This window comes from Coregonus lavaretus (genome assembly GCF_964263955.1).
Source record: "Coregonus lavaretus genome assembly, chromosome: 21".
NCBI lineage: Eukaryota > Metazoa > Chordata > Actinopteri > Salmoniformes > Salmonidae > Coregonus > Coregonus lavaretus.
In genome coordinates this window covers 3575970-3592507 of record NC_140008.1, presented here as the reverse complement: position 1 = coordinate 3592507, position 16538 = coordinate 3575970, and the positions used below count along the sequence as shown (strand labels likewise).

The 16538-nt window shown below is 52.1% G+C and overlaps 1 protein-coding gene across 1 annotated transcript in view; it reads left to right on the top strand.

Annotated features, from left to right (window-relative positions):
* LOC311148699 (uncharacterized protein) overlaps positions 1-16538 on the top strand; it is a gene marked incomplete at its 3' end in the record, with an annotated part of 40964 nt that overhangs the window by 23935 nt on the left and 491 nt on the right. Inside the window, exons 7-11 of the mRNA XM_084185678.1 lie at positions 1360-1445; positions 12548-13206; positions 14081-14190; positions 14447-14689; positions 15969-16039. Of these exons, the coding sequence (XP_084041804.1) occupies positions 1360-1445; positions 12548-13206; positions 14081-14190; positions 14447-14689; positions 15969-16039 (1169 nt within the window). The remainder of the gene's footprint in view (positions 1-1359; positions 1446-12547; positions 13207-14080; positions 14191-14446; positions 14690-15968; positions 16040-16538) is intronic.

Below are 16538 nucleotides of genomic sequence, written 5' to 3'. Positions count from 1 at the left end.
TTCTTTCCTTCTTAATGCGTTTGAGCCAATCAGTTGTTTTGTAACAAGGTAGGGGGGTATACAGAAGATAGCCCTATTTGGTAAAAGACTAAGTCCGTATTATGGCAAGAACAGCTCAAATAAGCAAAGAGAAATGACAGTCCATCATTACTTTAAGACATGAAGGTCAGTCAATACGGAACATTTCAAGAACTTTGAACTTTTCTTAAAGTGCAGTCGCAAAAACCATCAAGCGCTATGATGAAACTGGCTCTCATGAGGACCGCCACAGGAATGGAAGACCCAGAGTTACCTCTGCTGCAGAGGATAAGTTCATTAGAGTTACCAGCCTCAGAAATTTCAGCCCAAATAAATGCTTCACAGAGTTCAAGTCACAGGCACATCTCAACATCAACTGTTCAGAGGGGACTGTGTGAATTAGGCCTTCATGGTCGACTTGCTGCAAAGAAACCACTACAAAAGGACACCAATAAGAAGAAGAGACCTGCTTGGGCCAAGAAAAGCGAGCAATGGACATTAGACCGGTGGAAATGTGTCCTTTGGTCTGGAGTCTAAATTGGAGATTTTTGGTTCCTACCGCCGTAGCTTTGTGAGACGCGGTGTGGGTGAACGGATGATCTCTGCATGTGTATTTCCCACCGTGAAGCATGGAGGAGGAGGTGTTATGATGTGGGGATGCTTTGCTGGTGACACTGTCTGTGATTTATTTAGAATTCAAGGCACACTTAACCAGCATGGCTACCACAGCATTCTGCAGCGATATGCCATCCCATCTGGTTTGGGCTTAGTGGGACTATCATTTGTTTTTCAACAGGACAATTACACAACACACCTCCAGGCTGTGTAAGGGCTATTTTAACAAGAAGGAGAGTGATGGAGTGCTGCATCAGATGACCTGGCCTCCACAATCCCCCGACCTCAACCCAATTGAGATGGTTTGGGATGAGTCGGACGGCAGAGTGAAGGAAAAGCAGCCAACAAGTGCTCAGCATATGTGGGAACTACATTAAGACTGTTGGAAAAACATTCCAGGTGAAGCTGGTTGAGAGAATGCCAAAAGTGTGCAAAGCTGTCGTCAGTGCAAAGGGTGGCTATTTGAAGAATCTCAAATATAAAATATATTTTGATTTGTTGAACACTGTTTTGGTTACTACATGATTCCATATGTGTTATTTCATAGTTTTGATGTCTTCACTATTATTCTACAATGTAGAAAATAGTAAAAATAAAGAAAAACCAAATTTTTGACTGGTACTATGAGTATATATATATAAAATATGAATTGTTTATCAATGTATATATCTCTGTATAGCTCTTCCTGCATATTTACTCTGTATATCTCTCTCTCTCTCTCTGTAGTTGCGTACTGAGAAAGCCAAGCTGTCCCAGCCTCCGGTCATTGAGACCAGTCCTCCTATCAATATGGCACCAGTTAGACCACGCAGGTCAGTGCCCCAGCATGTCTCATATTGACCCGTCTGTTACTGACCCGTCTCTTACTGACCCGTTTGTTACTGACCCAGGAATCACTGATACCGAACCACAGATCACAGAGCATTAGGTAGCACACCTTTCTACCAATAGAATGACAGAACCAGCCCTGTGTGTTACTGACCTGAACCAGACACAATATAGTACTGAATCAGCCCTGTGTTACTGACCTGAACCAGACACAATATAGTACTGAATCAGCCCTGTGTTACTGACCTGAACCAGACACAATATAGTACTGAATCAGCCCTGTGTTACTGACCTGAACCAGACACAATATAGTACTGAATCAGCCCTGTGTTACTGACCTGAACCAGACACAATATAGTACTGAATCAGCCCTGTGTTACTGACCTGAACCAGACACAATATAATACTGAATCCTCTAGTCACTCCCTCCTATAGTCACTCCCTCCTCTAGTCACTCCCTCCTCTAGTCACTCCCTCCTCTAGTCTCTCCCTCCTCTAGTCTCTCCCTCCTCTAGTCTCTCCCTCCTCTAGTCACTCCCTCCTCTAGTCTCTCCCTCCTCTAGTCACTCCCTCCTCTAGTCACTCACTCCTCTCTCCCTCCTCTAGTCACTCCCTCCTCTAGTCACTCCCTCCTCTCTCCCTCCTCTAGTCACTCCCTCCTCTAGTCACTCACTCCTCTCTCCCTCCTCTAGTCTCTCCCTCCTCTAGTCACTCCCTCCTCTAGTCTCTCCCTCCTCTAGTCTCTCCCTCCTCTAGTCACTCCCTCCTCTAGTCTCTCCCTCCTCTAGTCACTCCCTCCTCTAGTCTCTCCCTTCTCTAGTCACTCCCTCCTCTAGTCTCTCCCTCTAGTCACTCCCTCCTCTAGTCTCTCCCTCCTCTAGTCTCTCCCTCCTCTAGTCTCTCCCTCCTCTAGTCTCTCCCTCCTCTAGTCTCTCCCTCCTCTAGTCACTCCCTCCTCTAGTCACTCCCTCCTCTAGTCTCTCCCTCCTCTAGTCACTCCCTCCTCTAGTCACTCCCTCCTCTCTCCCTCCTCTAGTCACTCCCTCCTCTAGTCACTCCCTCCTCTCTCCCTCCTCTAGTCTCTCCCTCCTCTAGTCACTCCCTCCTCTAGTCACTCCCTCCTCTCTCCCTCCTCTAGTCTCTCCCTCCTCTAGTCACTCCCTCCTCTAGTCTCTCCCTCCTCTAGTCACTCCCTCCTCTCTCCCTCCTCTAGTCTCTCCCTCCTCTAGTCACTCCCTCCTCTAGTCACTCCCTCCTCTCTCCCTCCTCTAGTCTTTCCCTCCTCTAGTCACTCCCTCCTCTAGTCACTCCCTCCTCTCTCCCTCCTCTAGTCTCTCCCTCCTCTAGTCTCTCCCTCCTCTAGTCTCTCCCTCCTCTAGTCTCTCCCTCCTCTAGTCACTCCCTCCTCTCTCCCTCCTCTAGTCACTCCCTCCTCTAGTCACTCCCTCCTCTAGTCACTCCTCTAGTCACTCCCTCCTCTAGTCACTCCCTCCTCTAGTCACTCCCTAGTCACTCCCTCCTCTAGTCACTCCCTCCTCTAGTCTCTCCCTCCTCTAGTCACTCCCTCCTCTAGTCACTCCTCTAGTCACTCCCTCCTCTAGTCACTCCCTCCTCTAGTCACTCCCTAGTCACTCCCTCCTCTAGTCACTCCCTCCTCTAGTCACTCCCTCCTCTAGTCTCTCCCTCCTCTAGTCACTCCCTCCTCTAGTCTCTCCCTCCTCTAGTCTTTCCCTCCTCTAGTCACTCCCTCCTCTAGTCTCTCCCTCCTCTAGTCACTCCCTCCTCTAGTCTCTCCCTCCTCTAGTCTCTCCCTCCTCTAGTCACTCCCTCCTCTAGTCTCTCCCTCCTCTAGTCTCTCCCTCCTCTAGTCTCTCCCTTCTCTAGTCACTCCCTCCTCTAGTCTCTCCCTCTAGTCACTCCCTCCTCTAGTCACTCCCTCCTCTAGTCACTCCCTCCTCTAGTCTCTCCCTCCTCTAGTCACTCCCTCCTCTAGTCTCTCCCTCCTCTAGTCACTCCCTCCTCTAGTCACTCCCTCCTCTCTCCCTCCTCTAGTCACTCCCTCCTCTAGTCACTCCCTCCTCTCTCCCTCCTCTAGTCTCTCCCTCCTCTAGTCACTCCCTCCTCTAGTCACTCCCTCCTCTCTCCCTCCTCTAGTCTCTCCCTCCTCTAGTCACTCCCTCCTCTAGTCTCTCCCTCCTCTAGTTACTCCCTCCTCTCTCCCTCCTCTAGTCTCTCCCTCCTCTAGTCACTCCCTCCTCTAGTCTCTCCCTCCTCTAGTCACTCCCTCCTCTCTCCCTCCTCTAGTCTTTCCCTCCTCTAGTCTCTCCCTCCTCTAGTCTCTCCCTCCTCAAGTCACTCCCTCCTCTCTCCCTCCTCTAGTCTCTCCCTCCTCTAGTCTCTCCCTCCTCTAGTCTCTCCCTCCTCTAGTCACTCCCTCCTCTCTCCCTCCTCTAGTCTCTCCCTCCTCTAGTCACTCCCTCCTCTAGTCACTCCCTCCTCTAGTCTCTCCCTCCTCTAGTCACTCCCTCCTCTAGTCACTCCCTCCTCTCTCCCTCCTCTAGTCACTCCCTCCTCTAGTCACTCCCTCCTCTCTCCCTCCTCTAGTCTCTCCCTCCTCTAGTCACTCCCTCCTCTAGTCACTCCCTCCTCTAGTCACTCACTCCTCTAGTCACTCCCTCCTCTAGTCTCTCCCTCCTCTAGTCTCTCCCTCCTCTAGTCACTCCCTCCTCTCTCCCTCCTCTAGTCTCTCCCTCCTCTAGTCACTCCCTCCTCTAGTCTCTCCCTCCTCTAGTCACTCCCTCCTCTCTCCCTCCTCTAGTCTTTCCCTCCTCTAGTCTCTCCCTCCTCTAGTCTCTCCCTCCTCAAGTCACTCCCTCCTCTCTCCCTCCTCTAGTCTCTCCCTCCTCTAGTCACTCCCTTCTCTAGTCACTCCCTCCTCTAGTCTCTCCCTCCTCTAGTCACTCCCTCCTCTAGTCTCTCCCTCCTCTAGTCACTCCCTCCTCTAGTCACTCCTCTAGTCACTCCCTCCTCTAGTCACTCCCTCCTCTAGTCACTCCCTCCTCTCCCTCCTCTAGTCACTCCCTCCTCTAGTCACTCCCTCCTCTAGTCACTCCCTCCTCTAGTCACTCCCTCCTCTAGTCTCTCCCTCCTCTAGTCACTCCCTCCTCTAGTCTCTCCCTCCTCTAGTCTCTCCCTCCTCTAGTCACTCCCTCCTCTAGTCTCTCCCTCCTCTAGTCACTCCCTCCTCTAGTCTCTCCCTCCTCTAGTCACTCCCTCCTCTAGTCTCTCCCTCCTCTAGTCACTCCCTCCTCTAGTCTCTCCCTTCTCTAGTCACTCCCTCCTCTAGTCTCTCCCTCTAGTCACTCCCTCCTCTAGTCACTCCCTCCTCTAGTCACTCCCTCCTCTAGTCTCTCCCTCCTCTAGTCACTCCCTCCTCTAGTCTCTCCCTCCTCTAGTCACTCCCTCCTCTAGTCACTCCCTCCTCTCTCCCTCCTCTAGTCACTCCCTCCTCTAGTCACTCCCTCCTCTCTCCCTCCTCTAGTCACTCCCTCCTCTCTCCCTCCTCTAGTCTCTCCCTCCTCTAGTCACTCCCTCCTCTAGTCTCTCCCTCCTCTAGTCACTCCCTCCTCTCTCCCTCCTCTAGTCTTTCCCTCCTCTAGTCTCTCCCTCCTCTAGTCTCTCCCTCCTCAAGTCACTCCCTCCTCTCTCCCTCCTCTAGTCTCTCCCTCCTCTAGTCTCTCCCTCCTCTAGTCTCTCCCTCCTCTAGTCACTCCCTCCTCTCTCCCTCCTCTAGTCTCTCCCTCCTCTAGTCACTCCCTCCTCTAGTCTCTCCCTCCTCTAGTCTCTCCCTCCTCTAGTCACTCCCTCCTCTAGTCACTCCCTCCTCTAGTCTCTCCCTCCTCTAGTCTTTCCCTCCTCTAGTCACGCCCTTCTCTAGTCACTCCCTCCTCTAGTCTCTCCCTCCTCTAGTCACTCCCTCCTCTAGTCACTCCCTCCTCTCTCCCTCCTCTAGTCACTCCCTCCTCTAGTCACTCCCTCCTCTAGTCACTCCCTCCTCTCTCCCTCCTCTAGTCACTCCCTCCTCTAGTCACTCCCTCCTCTAGTCTCTCCCTCCTCTAGTCACTCCCTCCTCTAGTCTCTCCCTCCTCTAGTCACTCCATTCTCTAGTCTCTCCCTCCTCTAGTCTCTCCCTCCTCTAGTCACTCCCTCCTCTAGTCTCTCCCTTCTCTAGTCACTCCCTCCTCTAGTCTCTCCCTCTAGTCACTCCCTCCTCTAGTCTCTCCCTCCTCTAGTCACTCCCTCCTCTAGTCACTCCCTCCTCTAGTCTCTCCCTCCTCTAGTCACTCCCTCCTCTAGTCACTCCCTCCTCTCTCCCTCCTCTAGTCACTCCCTCCTCTAGTCACTCCCTCCTCTCTCCCTCCTCTCTCCCTCCTCTAGTCACTCCCTCCTCTAGTCACTCCCTCCTCTCTCCCTCCTCTAGTCTCTCCCTCCTCTAGTCACTCCCTCCTCTCTCCCTCCTCTAGTCTCTCCCTCCTCTAGTCACTCCCTCCTCTAGTCTCTCCCTCCTCTAGTCACTCCCTCCTCTCTCCCTCCTCTAGTCTTTCCCTCCTCTAGTCACTCCCTCCTCTAGTCTCTCCCTCCTCTAGTCACTCCCTCCTCTCTCCCTCCTCTAGTCTCTCCCTCCTCTAGTCTCTCCCTCCTCTAGTCTCTCCCTCCTCTAGTCACTCCCTCCTCTCTCCCTCCTCTAGTCTCTCCCTCCTCTAGTCACTCCCTCCTCTAGTCTCTCCCACCTCTAGTCTCTCCCTCCTCTAGTCACTCCCTCCTCTAGTCACTCCCTCCTCTAGTCTCTCCCTCCTCTAGTCTTTCCCTCCTCTAGTCACTCCCTTCTCTAGTCACTCCCTCCTCTAGTCACTCCCTCCTCTAGTCACTCCCTCCTCTCTCCCTCCTCTAGTCTTTCCCTCCTCTAGTCACTCCCTCCTCTAGTCTCTCCCTCCTCTAGTCACTCCCTCCTCTCTCCATCCTCTAGTCTCTCCCTCCTCTAGTCTCTCCCTCCTCTAGTCTCTCCCTCCTCTAGTCTCTCCCTCCTCTAGTCACTCCATCCTCTAGTCTCTCCCTCCTCTAGTCTCTCCCTCCTCTAGTCACTCCCTCCTCTAGTCTCTCCCTTCTCTAGTCACTCCCTCCTCTAGTCTCTCCCTCTAGTCACTCCCTCCTCTAGTCTCTCCCTCCTCTAGTCACTCCCTCCTCTAGTCACTCCCTCCTCTAGTCTCTCCCTCCTCTAGTCACTCCCTCCTCTAGTCACTCCCTCCTCTCTCCCTCCTCTAGTCACTCCCTCCTCTAGTCACTCCCTCCTCTCTCCCTCCTCTAGTCTCTCCCTCCTCTAGTCACTCCCTCCTCTAGTCACTCCCTCCTCTCTCCCTCCTCTAGTCTCTCCCTCCTCTAGTCACTCCCTCCTCTCTCCCTCCTCTAGTCTCTCCCTCCTCTAGTCACTCCCTCCTCTAGTCTCTCCCTCCTCTAGTCACTCCCTCCTCTCTCCCTCCTCTAGTCTTTCCCTCCTCTAGTCACTCCCTCCTCTAGTCTCTCCCTCCTCTAGTCACTCCCTCCTCTCTCCCTCCTCTAGTCTCTCCCTCCTCTAGTCTCTCCCTCCTCTAGTCACTCCCTCCTCTCTCCCTCCTCTAGTCTCTCCCTCCTCTAGTCACTCCCTCCTCTAGTCTCTCCCACCTCTAGTCTCTCCCTCCTCTAGTCACTCCCTCCTCTAGTCACTCCCTCCTCTAGTCTCTCCCTCCTCTAGTCTTTCCCTCCTCTAGTCACTCCCTTCTCTAGTCACTCCCTCCTCTAGTCACTCCCTCCTCTAGTCACTCCCTCCTCTCTCCCTCCTCTAGTCTTTCCCTCCTCTAGTCACTCCCTCCTCTAGTCTCTCCCTCCTCTAGTCTCTCCCTCCTCTCTCCCTCCTCTAGTCTCTCCCTCCTCTAGTCACTCCCTCCTCTCTCCCTCCTCTAGTCTCTCCCTCCTCTAGTCTCTCCCACCTCTAGTCTCTCCCTCCTCTAGTCACTCCCTCCTCTAGTCACTCCCTCCTCTAGTCTCTCCCTCCTCTTTCCCTCCTCTAGTCACTCCCTCCTCTAGTCACTCCCTCCTCTAGTCACTCCCTCCTCTAGTTACTCCCTCCTCTCTCCCTCCTCTAGTCACTCCCTCCTCTAGTCACTCCCTCCTCTCTCCCTCCTCTAGTCACTCCCTCCTCTCTCCCTCCTCTAGTCTCTCCCTCCTCTAGTCTCTCCCTCCTCTAGTCTCTCCCTCCTCTAGTCACTCCCTCCTCTCTCCCTCCTCTAGTCACTCCCTCCTCTAGTCACTCCCTCCTCTAGTCTCTCCCTCCTCTAGTCACTCCCTCCTCTAGTCACTCCCTCCTCTAGTCTCTCCCTCCTCTAGTCTTTCCCTCCTCTAGTCACTCCCTCCTCTCTCCCTCCTCTAGTCTCTCCCTCCTCTAGTCTCTCCTTCCTCTAGTCACTCCCTCCTCTCTCCCTCCTCTAGTCTCTCCCTCCTCTAGTCACTCCCTCCTCTAGTCTCTCCCTCCTCTAGTCTCTCCCTCCTCTAGTCACTCCCTCCTCTAGTCACTCCCTCCTCTAGTCTCTCCCTCCTCTAGTCACTCCCTCCTCTAGTCACTCCCTCCTCTAGTCACTCCCTCCTCTAGTCTCTCCCTCCTCTAGTCACTCCCTCCTCTAGTCACTCCCTCCTCTCTCCCTCCTCTAGTCTTTCCCTCCTCTAGTCACTCCCTCCTCTCTCCCTCCTCTAGTCTTTCCCTCCTCTAGTCTCTCCCTCCTCTAGTCTCTCCCTCCTCAAGTCACTCCCTCCTCTCTCCCTCCTCTAGTCTCTCCCTCCTCTAGTCTCTCCCTCCTCTAGTCTCTCCCTCCTCTAGTCACTCCCTCCTCTAGTCTCTCCCTCCTCTCTCCCTCCTCTAGTCTCTCCCTCCTCTAGTCTCTCCCTCCTCTAGTCACTCCCTCCTCTAGTTTCTCCCTCCTCTAGTCTCTCCCTCCTCTAGTCTTTCCCTCCTCTAGTCACGCCCTTCTCTAGTCACTCCCTCCTCTAGTCACTCCCTCCTCTAGTCTCTCCCTCCTCTAGTCACTCCCTCCTCTAGTCACTCCCTCCTCTCTCCCTCCTCTAGTCACTCCCTCCTCTAGTCACTCCCTCCTCTCTCCCTCCTCTAGTCACTCCCTCCTCTAGTCACTCCCTCCTCTAGTCTCTCCCTCCTCTAGTCACTCCCTCCTCTAGTCTCTCCCTCCTCTAGTCACTCCATCCTCTAGTCTCTCCCTCCTCTAGTCTCTCCCTCCTCTAGTCACTCCCTCCTCTAGTCTCTCCCTTCTCTAGTCACTCCCTCCTCTAGTCTCTCCCTCTAGTCACTCCCTCCTCTAGTCTCTCCCTCCTCTAGTCACTCCCTCCTCTAGTCACTCCCTCCTCTAGTCTCTCCCTCCTCTAGTCACTCCCTCCTCTAGTCACTCCCTCCTCTCTCCCTCCTCTAGTCACTCCCTCCTCTAGTCACTCCCTCCTCTCTCCCTCCTCTAGTCTCTCCCTCCTCTAGTCACTCCCTCCTCTAGTCACTCCCTCCTCTCTCCCTCCTCTAGTCTCTCCCTCCTCTAGTCACTCCCTCCTCTCTCCCTCCTCTAGTCTCTCCCTCCTCTAGTCACTCCCTCCTCTAGTCTCTCCCTCCTCTAGTCACTCCCTCCTCTCTCCCTCCTCTAGTCTTTCCCTCCTCTAGTCACTCCCTCCTCTAGTCTCTCCCTCCTCTAGTCTCTCCCTCCTCTAGTCTCTCCCTCCTCTAGTCTCTCCCTCCTCTAGTCTCTCCCTCCTCTAGTCACTCCCTCCTCTCTCCCTCCTCTAGTCACTCCCTCCTCTAGTCTCTCCCACCTCTAGTCTCTCCCTCCTCTAGTCACTCCCTCCTCTAGTCACTCCCTCCTCTAGTCTCTCCCTCCTCTAGTCTTTCCCTCCTCTAGTCACTCCCTTCTCTAGTCACTCCCTCCTCTAGTCACTTTCTCCTCTAGTCACTCCCTCCTCTCTCCCTCCTCTAGTCTTTCCCTCCTCTAGTCACTCCCTCCTCTAGTCTCTCCCTCCTCTAGTCACTCCCTCCTCTCTCCCTCCTCTAGTCTCTCCCTCCTCTAGTCTCTCCCTCCTCTAGTCTCTCCCTCCTCTAGTCACTCCCTCCTCTCTCCCTCCTCTAGTCTCTCCCTCCTCTAGTCACTCCCTCTAGTCTCTCCCACCTCTAGTCTCTCCCTCCTCTAGTCACTCCCTCCTCTAGTCACTCCCTCCTCTAGTCTCTCCCTCCTCTAGTCACTCCCTCCTCTAGTCACTCCCTTCTCTAGTCACTCCCTCCTCTAGTCACTCCCTCCTCTAGTCACTCCCTCCTCTCTCCCTCCTCTAGTCACTCCCTCCTCTCTCCCTCCTCTAGTCACTCCCTCCTCTCTCCCTCCTCTAGTCTTTCCCTCCTCTAGTCACTCCCTCCTCTAGTCTCTCCCTCCTCTAGTCACTCCCTCCTCTCTCCCTCCTCTAGTCTCTCCCTCCTCTAGTCTCTCCCTCCTCTAGTCTCTCCCTCCTCTAGTCTCTCCCTCCTCTAGTCACTCCCTCCTCTCTCCCTCCTCTAGTCACTCCCTCCTCTAGTCACTCCCTCCTCTAGTCTCTCCCTCCTCTAGTCACTCCCTCCTCTAGTCACTCCCTCCTCTAGTCACTCCCTCCTCTAGTCACTCCCTCCTCTAGTCTCTCCCTCCTCTAGTCTTTCCCTCCTCTAGTCACTCCCTCCTCTCTCCCTCTAGTCTCTCCCTCCTCTAGTCTCTCCCTCCTCTAGTCTCTCCCTCCTCTCTCCCTCCTCTAGTCTCTCCCTCCTCTAGTCACTCCCTCCTCTAGTCTCTCCCTCCTCTAGTCTCTCCCTCCTCTAGTCACTCCCTCCTCTAGTCACTCCCTCCTCTAGTCTCTCCCTCCTCTAGTCTTTCCCTCCTCTAGTCACTCCCTCCTCTAGTCTCTCCCTCCTCTAGTCACTCCCTCCTCTAGTCACTCCCTCCTCTAGTCTCTCCCTCCTCTAGTCTTTCCCTCCTCTAGTCACTCCCTTCTCTAGTCTCTCCCTCCTCTAGTCTTTCCCTCCTCTAGTCACTCCCTCCTCTAGTCTCTCCCTCCTCTAGTCACTCCCTCCTCTCTCCCTCCTCTAGTCACTCCCTCCTCTAGTCTTTCCCTCCTCTAGTCACTCCCTCCTCTAGTCACTCCCTTCTCTAGTCACTCCCTCCTCTAGTCTCTCCCTCCTCTAGTCTTTCCCTCCTCTAGTCACTCCCTCCTCTAGTCTCTCCCTCCTCTAGTCACTCCCTCCTCTCTCCCTCCTCTAGTCACTCCCTCCTCTAGTCTTTCCCTCCTCTAGTCTCTCCCTCCTCTAGTCACTCCCTCCTCTAGTCACTCCCTCCTCTAGTCTCTCCCTCCTCTAGTCACTCCCTCCTCTCTCCCTCCTCTAGTCACTCCCTCCTCTAGTCTTTCCCTCCTCTAGTCTCTCCCTCCTCTAGTCACTCCCTCCTCTAGTCACTCCCTCCTCTAGTCTCTCCCTCCTCTAGTCACTCCCTCCTCTCTCCCTCCTCTAGTCACTCCCTCCTCTAGTCTCTCCCTCCTCTAGTCACTCCCTCCTCTAGTCACTCCCTCCTCTAGTCTCTCCCTCCTCTAGTCACTCCCTCCTCTCTCCCTCCTCTAGTCACTCCCTCCTCTAGTCTTTCCCTCCTCTAGTCTCTCCCTCCTCTAGTCACTCCCTCCTCTAGTCACTCCCTCCTCTAGTCTCTCCCTCCTCTAGTCACTCCCTCCTCTCTCCCTCCTCTAGTCACTCCCTCCTCTAGTCTCTCCCTCCTCTAGTCACTCCCTCCTCATACTGTATTGTAATGTCTGCTAATCTGTCTGGGTTGGTTTTCCAGATGTTTGTTGCTATGGCAATGTACTACTGTGTGTTTGGAAACCTACATCATAGAAATATCTTCTAGATTGAGTTGCAAGTCTGTTAAATGTTGGTCCAGTTTTCAGATCAGATTCAGACACCGTAGACATGTTAAATGTTGGTCCAGTTTCCAGACCAGATTCAGACACCGTAGACATGTTAAATGTTGGTCCAGTTTCCAGACCAGATTCAGACACCGTAGACATGTTAAATGTTGGTCCAGTTTCCAGACCAGATTCAGACACCGTAGACATGTTAAATGTTGGTCCAGTTTCCAGATCAGATTCAGACACCGTAGACATGTTAAATGTTGGTCCAGTTTCTAGACCAGATTCAGACACCGTAGACATGTTAAATGTTGGTCCAGTTTCCAGACCAGATTCAGACACCGTAGACATGTTAAATGTTGGTCCAGTTTCCAGACCAGATTCAGACACCGTAGACATGTTAAATGTTGGTCCAGTTTCCAGACCAGATTCAGACACCGTAGACATGTTAAATGTTGGTCCAGTTTCCAGACCAGATTCAGACACCGTAGACATGTTAAATGTTGGTCCAGTTTCCAGACCAGATTCAGACACCGTAGACATGTTAAATGTTGGTCCAGTTTCCAGACCAGATTCAGACACCGTAGACATGTTAAATGTTGGTCCAGTTTCCAGACCAGATTCAGACACCGTAGACATGTTAAATGTTGGTCCAGTTTCCAGACCAGATTCAGACACTGTAGACATGTTAAATGTTGATCCAGTTTCCAGACCAGATTCAGACACCGTAGACATGTTAAATGTTGGTCCAGTTTCCAGACCAGATTCAGACACCATAGACATGTTAAATGTTGGTCCAGTTTCTAGACCAGATTCAGACACCATAGATTTGTTAAATGTTGGTCCAGTTTCCAGACCAGATTCAGACACCGTAGACATGTTAAATGTTGGTCCAGTTTCCAGACCAGATTCAGACACCGTAGACATGTTAAATGTTGGTCCAGTTTCCAGACCAGATTCAGACACCGTAGACATCCTGCTTTGTTTGTTTTTGCCCACATACACTCTGATTTGCTGCACCCTGAGTGGTCGCCCTCACTGATTGGCTCCTGCATGCCTACCTGTCATCCTGTCTCTGCCCCCTGCCCCTCCCCTGCAGGACCTCAATCTCTCGTATGAGCAGCAGAGAGAAGATCTGCCTCCACGAGAGAGAGAAGCACCCTCCCCCCGCCCTGACCAGCAGCCCAGCCGAGGAGGAGGAGGAGGAGGGAGGACAGGGCCAGCCTGGGACACAGGGACAGGGCCAGCCTGGGACACAGGGACAGGGCCAGCCTGGGACACAGGGACAGGGCCAGCCTGGGACACAGGGACAGGGCCAGCCTGGGACACAGGGACAGGGCCAGCCTGGGACACAGGGACAGGGCCAGCCTGGGACACAGGGACAGGGCCAGCCTGGGACACAGGGCCAGCCTGGGACACAGGGACAGGGCCAGGGCCTGCCTGGGACACAGGGCCAGGGCCAGCCTGGGACACAGGGACAGGGCCAGCCTGGGACACAGGGACAGGGCCAGCCTGGGACACAGGGACAGGGCCAGCCTGGGACACAGGGACAGGGCCAGCCTGGGACACAGGGACAGGGACAGGGCCAGCCTGGGACACAGGGCCAGCCTGGGACACAGGGACAGGGCCAGCCTGGGACACAGGGCCAGCCTGGGACACAGGGACAGGGCCAGCCTGGGACACAGGGACAGGGCCAGACCTCTAGCAGCTCCAGCTCAGAAGAGGAGGACGACGAATCTGAGAGTGATGCTGAATCAGGTAAGAGACAGGGTCCATAGCCAAATGGCACCCTATTCCCTATATAGTGCACTACTTTAGATCAGGGCCCATAGCCAAATGGCACCCTATTCCCTATATAGTGCACTACTTTAGATCAGGGCCATAGCCAAATGGCACCCTATTCCCTATATAGTGCACTACTTTAGATCAGGGCCCATAGCCAAATGGCACCCTATTCCCTATATAGTGCACTACTTTAAATCAGGGCCCATAGCCAAATGGCACCCTATTCCCTATATAGTGCACTACTTTAGATCAGGGCCATAGCCAAATGGCACCCTATTCCCTATATAGTGCACTACTTTAGATCAGGGCCCATAGCCAAATGGCACCCTATTCCCTATATAGTGCACTACTTTAGATCAGGGCCCATAGCCAAATGGCACCCTATTCCCTATATAGTGCACTACTTTAAATCAGGGCCCATAGCCAAATGGCACCCTATTCCCTATATAGTGCACTACTTTAAATCAGGGCCCATAGCCAAATGGCACCCTATTCCCTATATAGTGCACTACTTTAGATCAGGGCCCATAGCCAAATGGCACCCTATTCCCTATATAGTGCACTACTTTAAATCAGGGCCCATAGCCAAATGGCACCCTATTCCCTATATAGTGCACTACTTTTGACCAAGGCCCTGAGAGATATTCTGAAGATTTTCGGGTCAATTCAGGAAGTAAACTGAAATTCCAATTCTTGATTATTATCACCAACCATTTGAAGAAAAGGCAGTTATGCTTTAATGGCTTTAATGGGTTCCATCGCCTTGGTGGTCTGATACAGATGCTGTTCCTGTTGTTGTGATGGAAACCGTCACATGCACTGACTGATCGTTGTGTTGTTGTTGCAGAGAAAGCCAAAAACCGAGAGATCATCAACAACTTGAACAACAAACGCAACAGCTCCTCCACCCACGATACCTCCACGGCAACCAGCACTTCAGGAAACACGGGCAAAAAGGTACGACACAGTTTCTATTGCAACAAAACGCTCTTTAGGAGAGCTTTGACTTTGTAGCACCTCATGATGGAATTAACTAAGGAGGGTTTCAAACAAACTCAGATTAACAACCTCTCTCTGCTATTGAATTCTGCTTGATCTGTGAACTCCTGAGAAATTGCCTTTAATATCTCTCTGGGAAGGTTGTTGATTTGATTTGATTTGAAGGGATGAGATTACTCAAAGTTAACTCTCTCTCTCTCTGTTGTGTAAGTAGCAGGACCCAGGGAAGCCCCCAGCCCCCGAAGTGGCCCCTTGCTCGGCCCCTGGCTCGGCCCCTGGCTCCTGGAGGACCTCTCTTCGTAAGGCAGGCAGCTCGGTGACCCTGGGGCCTTCAGTGGCCACCGACCCCAGCCAGGAGTCCACCCGCGGGGCCCTTGAGTCTGGCCAGGGCCTAGGGATGACCCGCTCTGCCTCCAGCCCACGCCTCAGCTCCAACACCACCACCACAGACACCAAGGTAGAGGAATCATTGTTATTGATGTCATTGACTTTATTTACATGTTTAAGCTGTATATCCTTGATTCCTCACAACTTCTGTCCTCGTTTCCTAGTTATTTATCCTTGATTCCTCACAACTTCTGTCCTCGTTTCCTAGTTATTTATCCTTGATTCCTCACATCTTCTGTCCTCGTTTCCTAGTTATTTATCCTTGATTCCTCACAACTTCTGTCCTTGTTTCCTAGTTATATATCCTTGATTCCTCACATCTTCTGTCCTCGTTTCCTAGTTATTTATCCTTGATTCCTCACATCTTCTGTCCTCGTTTCCTAGTTATTTATCCTTGATTCCTCACATCTTCTGTCCTCGTTTCCTAGTTATATATCCTTGATTCCTCACATCTTCTGTCCTCGTTTCCTAGTTATTTATCCTTGATTCCTCACATCTTCTGTCCTCGTTTCCTAGTTATTTATCCTTGATTCCTCACAACTTCTGTCCTTGTTTCCTAGTTATATATCCTTGATTCCTCACATCTTCTGTCCTCGTTTCCTAGTTATGTATCCTTGATTCCTCATCTTCTGTCCTCGTTTCCTAGTTATATATCCTTGATTCCTCACAACTTCTGTCCTCGTTTCCTAGTTATATATCCTTGATTCCTCACAACTTCTGTCCTCGTTTCCTAGTTATATATCCTTGATTCCTCACATCTTCTGTCCTCGTTTCCTAGTTATGTATCCTTGATTCCTCATCTTCTGTCCTCGTATCCTAGTTATGTATCCTTGATTCCTCATCTTCTGTCCTCGTATCCTAGTTATATATCCTTGATTCCTCATCTTCTGTCCTCGTATCCTAGTTATATATCCTTGATTCCTCATCTTCTGTCCTAATTTCCTAGTTATATATCCTTGATTCCTCACATCTTCTGTCCTCGTTTCCTAGTTATATATCCTTGATTCCTCATCTTCTGTCCTCGTTTCCTAGTTATATATCCTTGATTCCTCATCTTCTGTCCTCGTTTCCTAGTTATATATCCTTGATTCCTCATCTTCTGTCCTCGTTTCCTAGTTATATATCCTTGATTCCTCACATATTCTGTCCTAGTTTTCATCTTGGATGTATTTGACAAGGACACGAGGAATCAAGGAAATACAACTGAGATTGAACAATAGGCTCAGAGAGTGCCCACTCAGCAACCTCCAATACACTACTGTACTCTTAGACTGGACCAACTACATCAACACCTCTAATACACTACTGTACTCTTAGACTGGACCAACTACATAGCCTTCTACTTTCAGGAACCCAGGACTGCCAGAGTGAACCCCACTCCAACGAGACGTCTCTTCAATATCCCAGACAGCAGTAGCAGGTGGGTTAAGCTTGCCTTGCATGATGATGTCATGTACCACAGTATGGAATGGCAGTGGAAGGCTACTCAGCTTCACTGTGTGTGAAAGGCTACTCATCTTCACTGTGTGTGAAAGGCTACTCAGCTTCACTATGTGTGAAAGGCTACTCATCTTCACTGTGTGTGAAAGGCTTCTCAGCTTCACTATGTGTGTGAAAGGCTACTCATCTTCACTGTGTGTGAAAGGCTACTCAGCTTCACTATGTGTGTGAAAAGCTAAACAGGTTTTGAGCTTCACTGCATCACCTCCCTCCCTCTCTCTCACCCTCCCTCTGTCTCGCTCTCGCTCCCCCTCCCTCTCTCTCACCCTCCCTCCCTCTCTCTCACCCTCCCTCCCTCTCTCTCACCCTCCCTCCCTCTTTCTCACCCTCCCTCCCTCTCTCTCACCCTCCCTCCCTCTCTCTCACCCCCCCTCCCTCTCTCTCACCCTCCCTCCCTCACTCCCTCTCTCTCACCCACC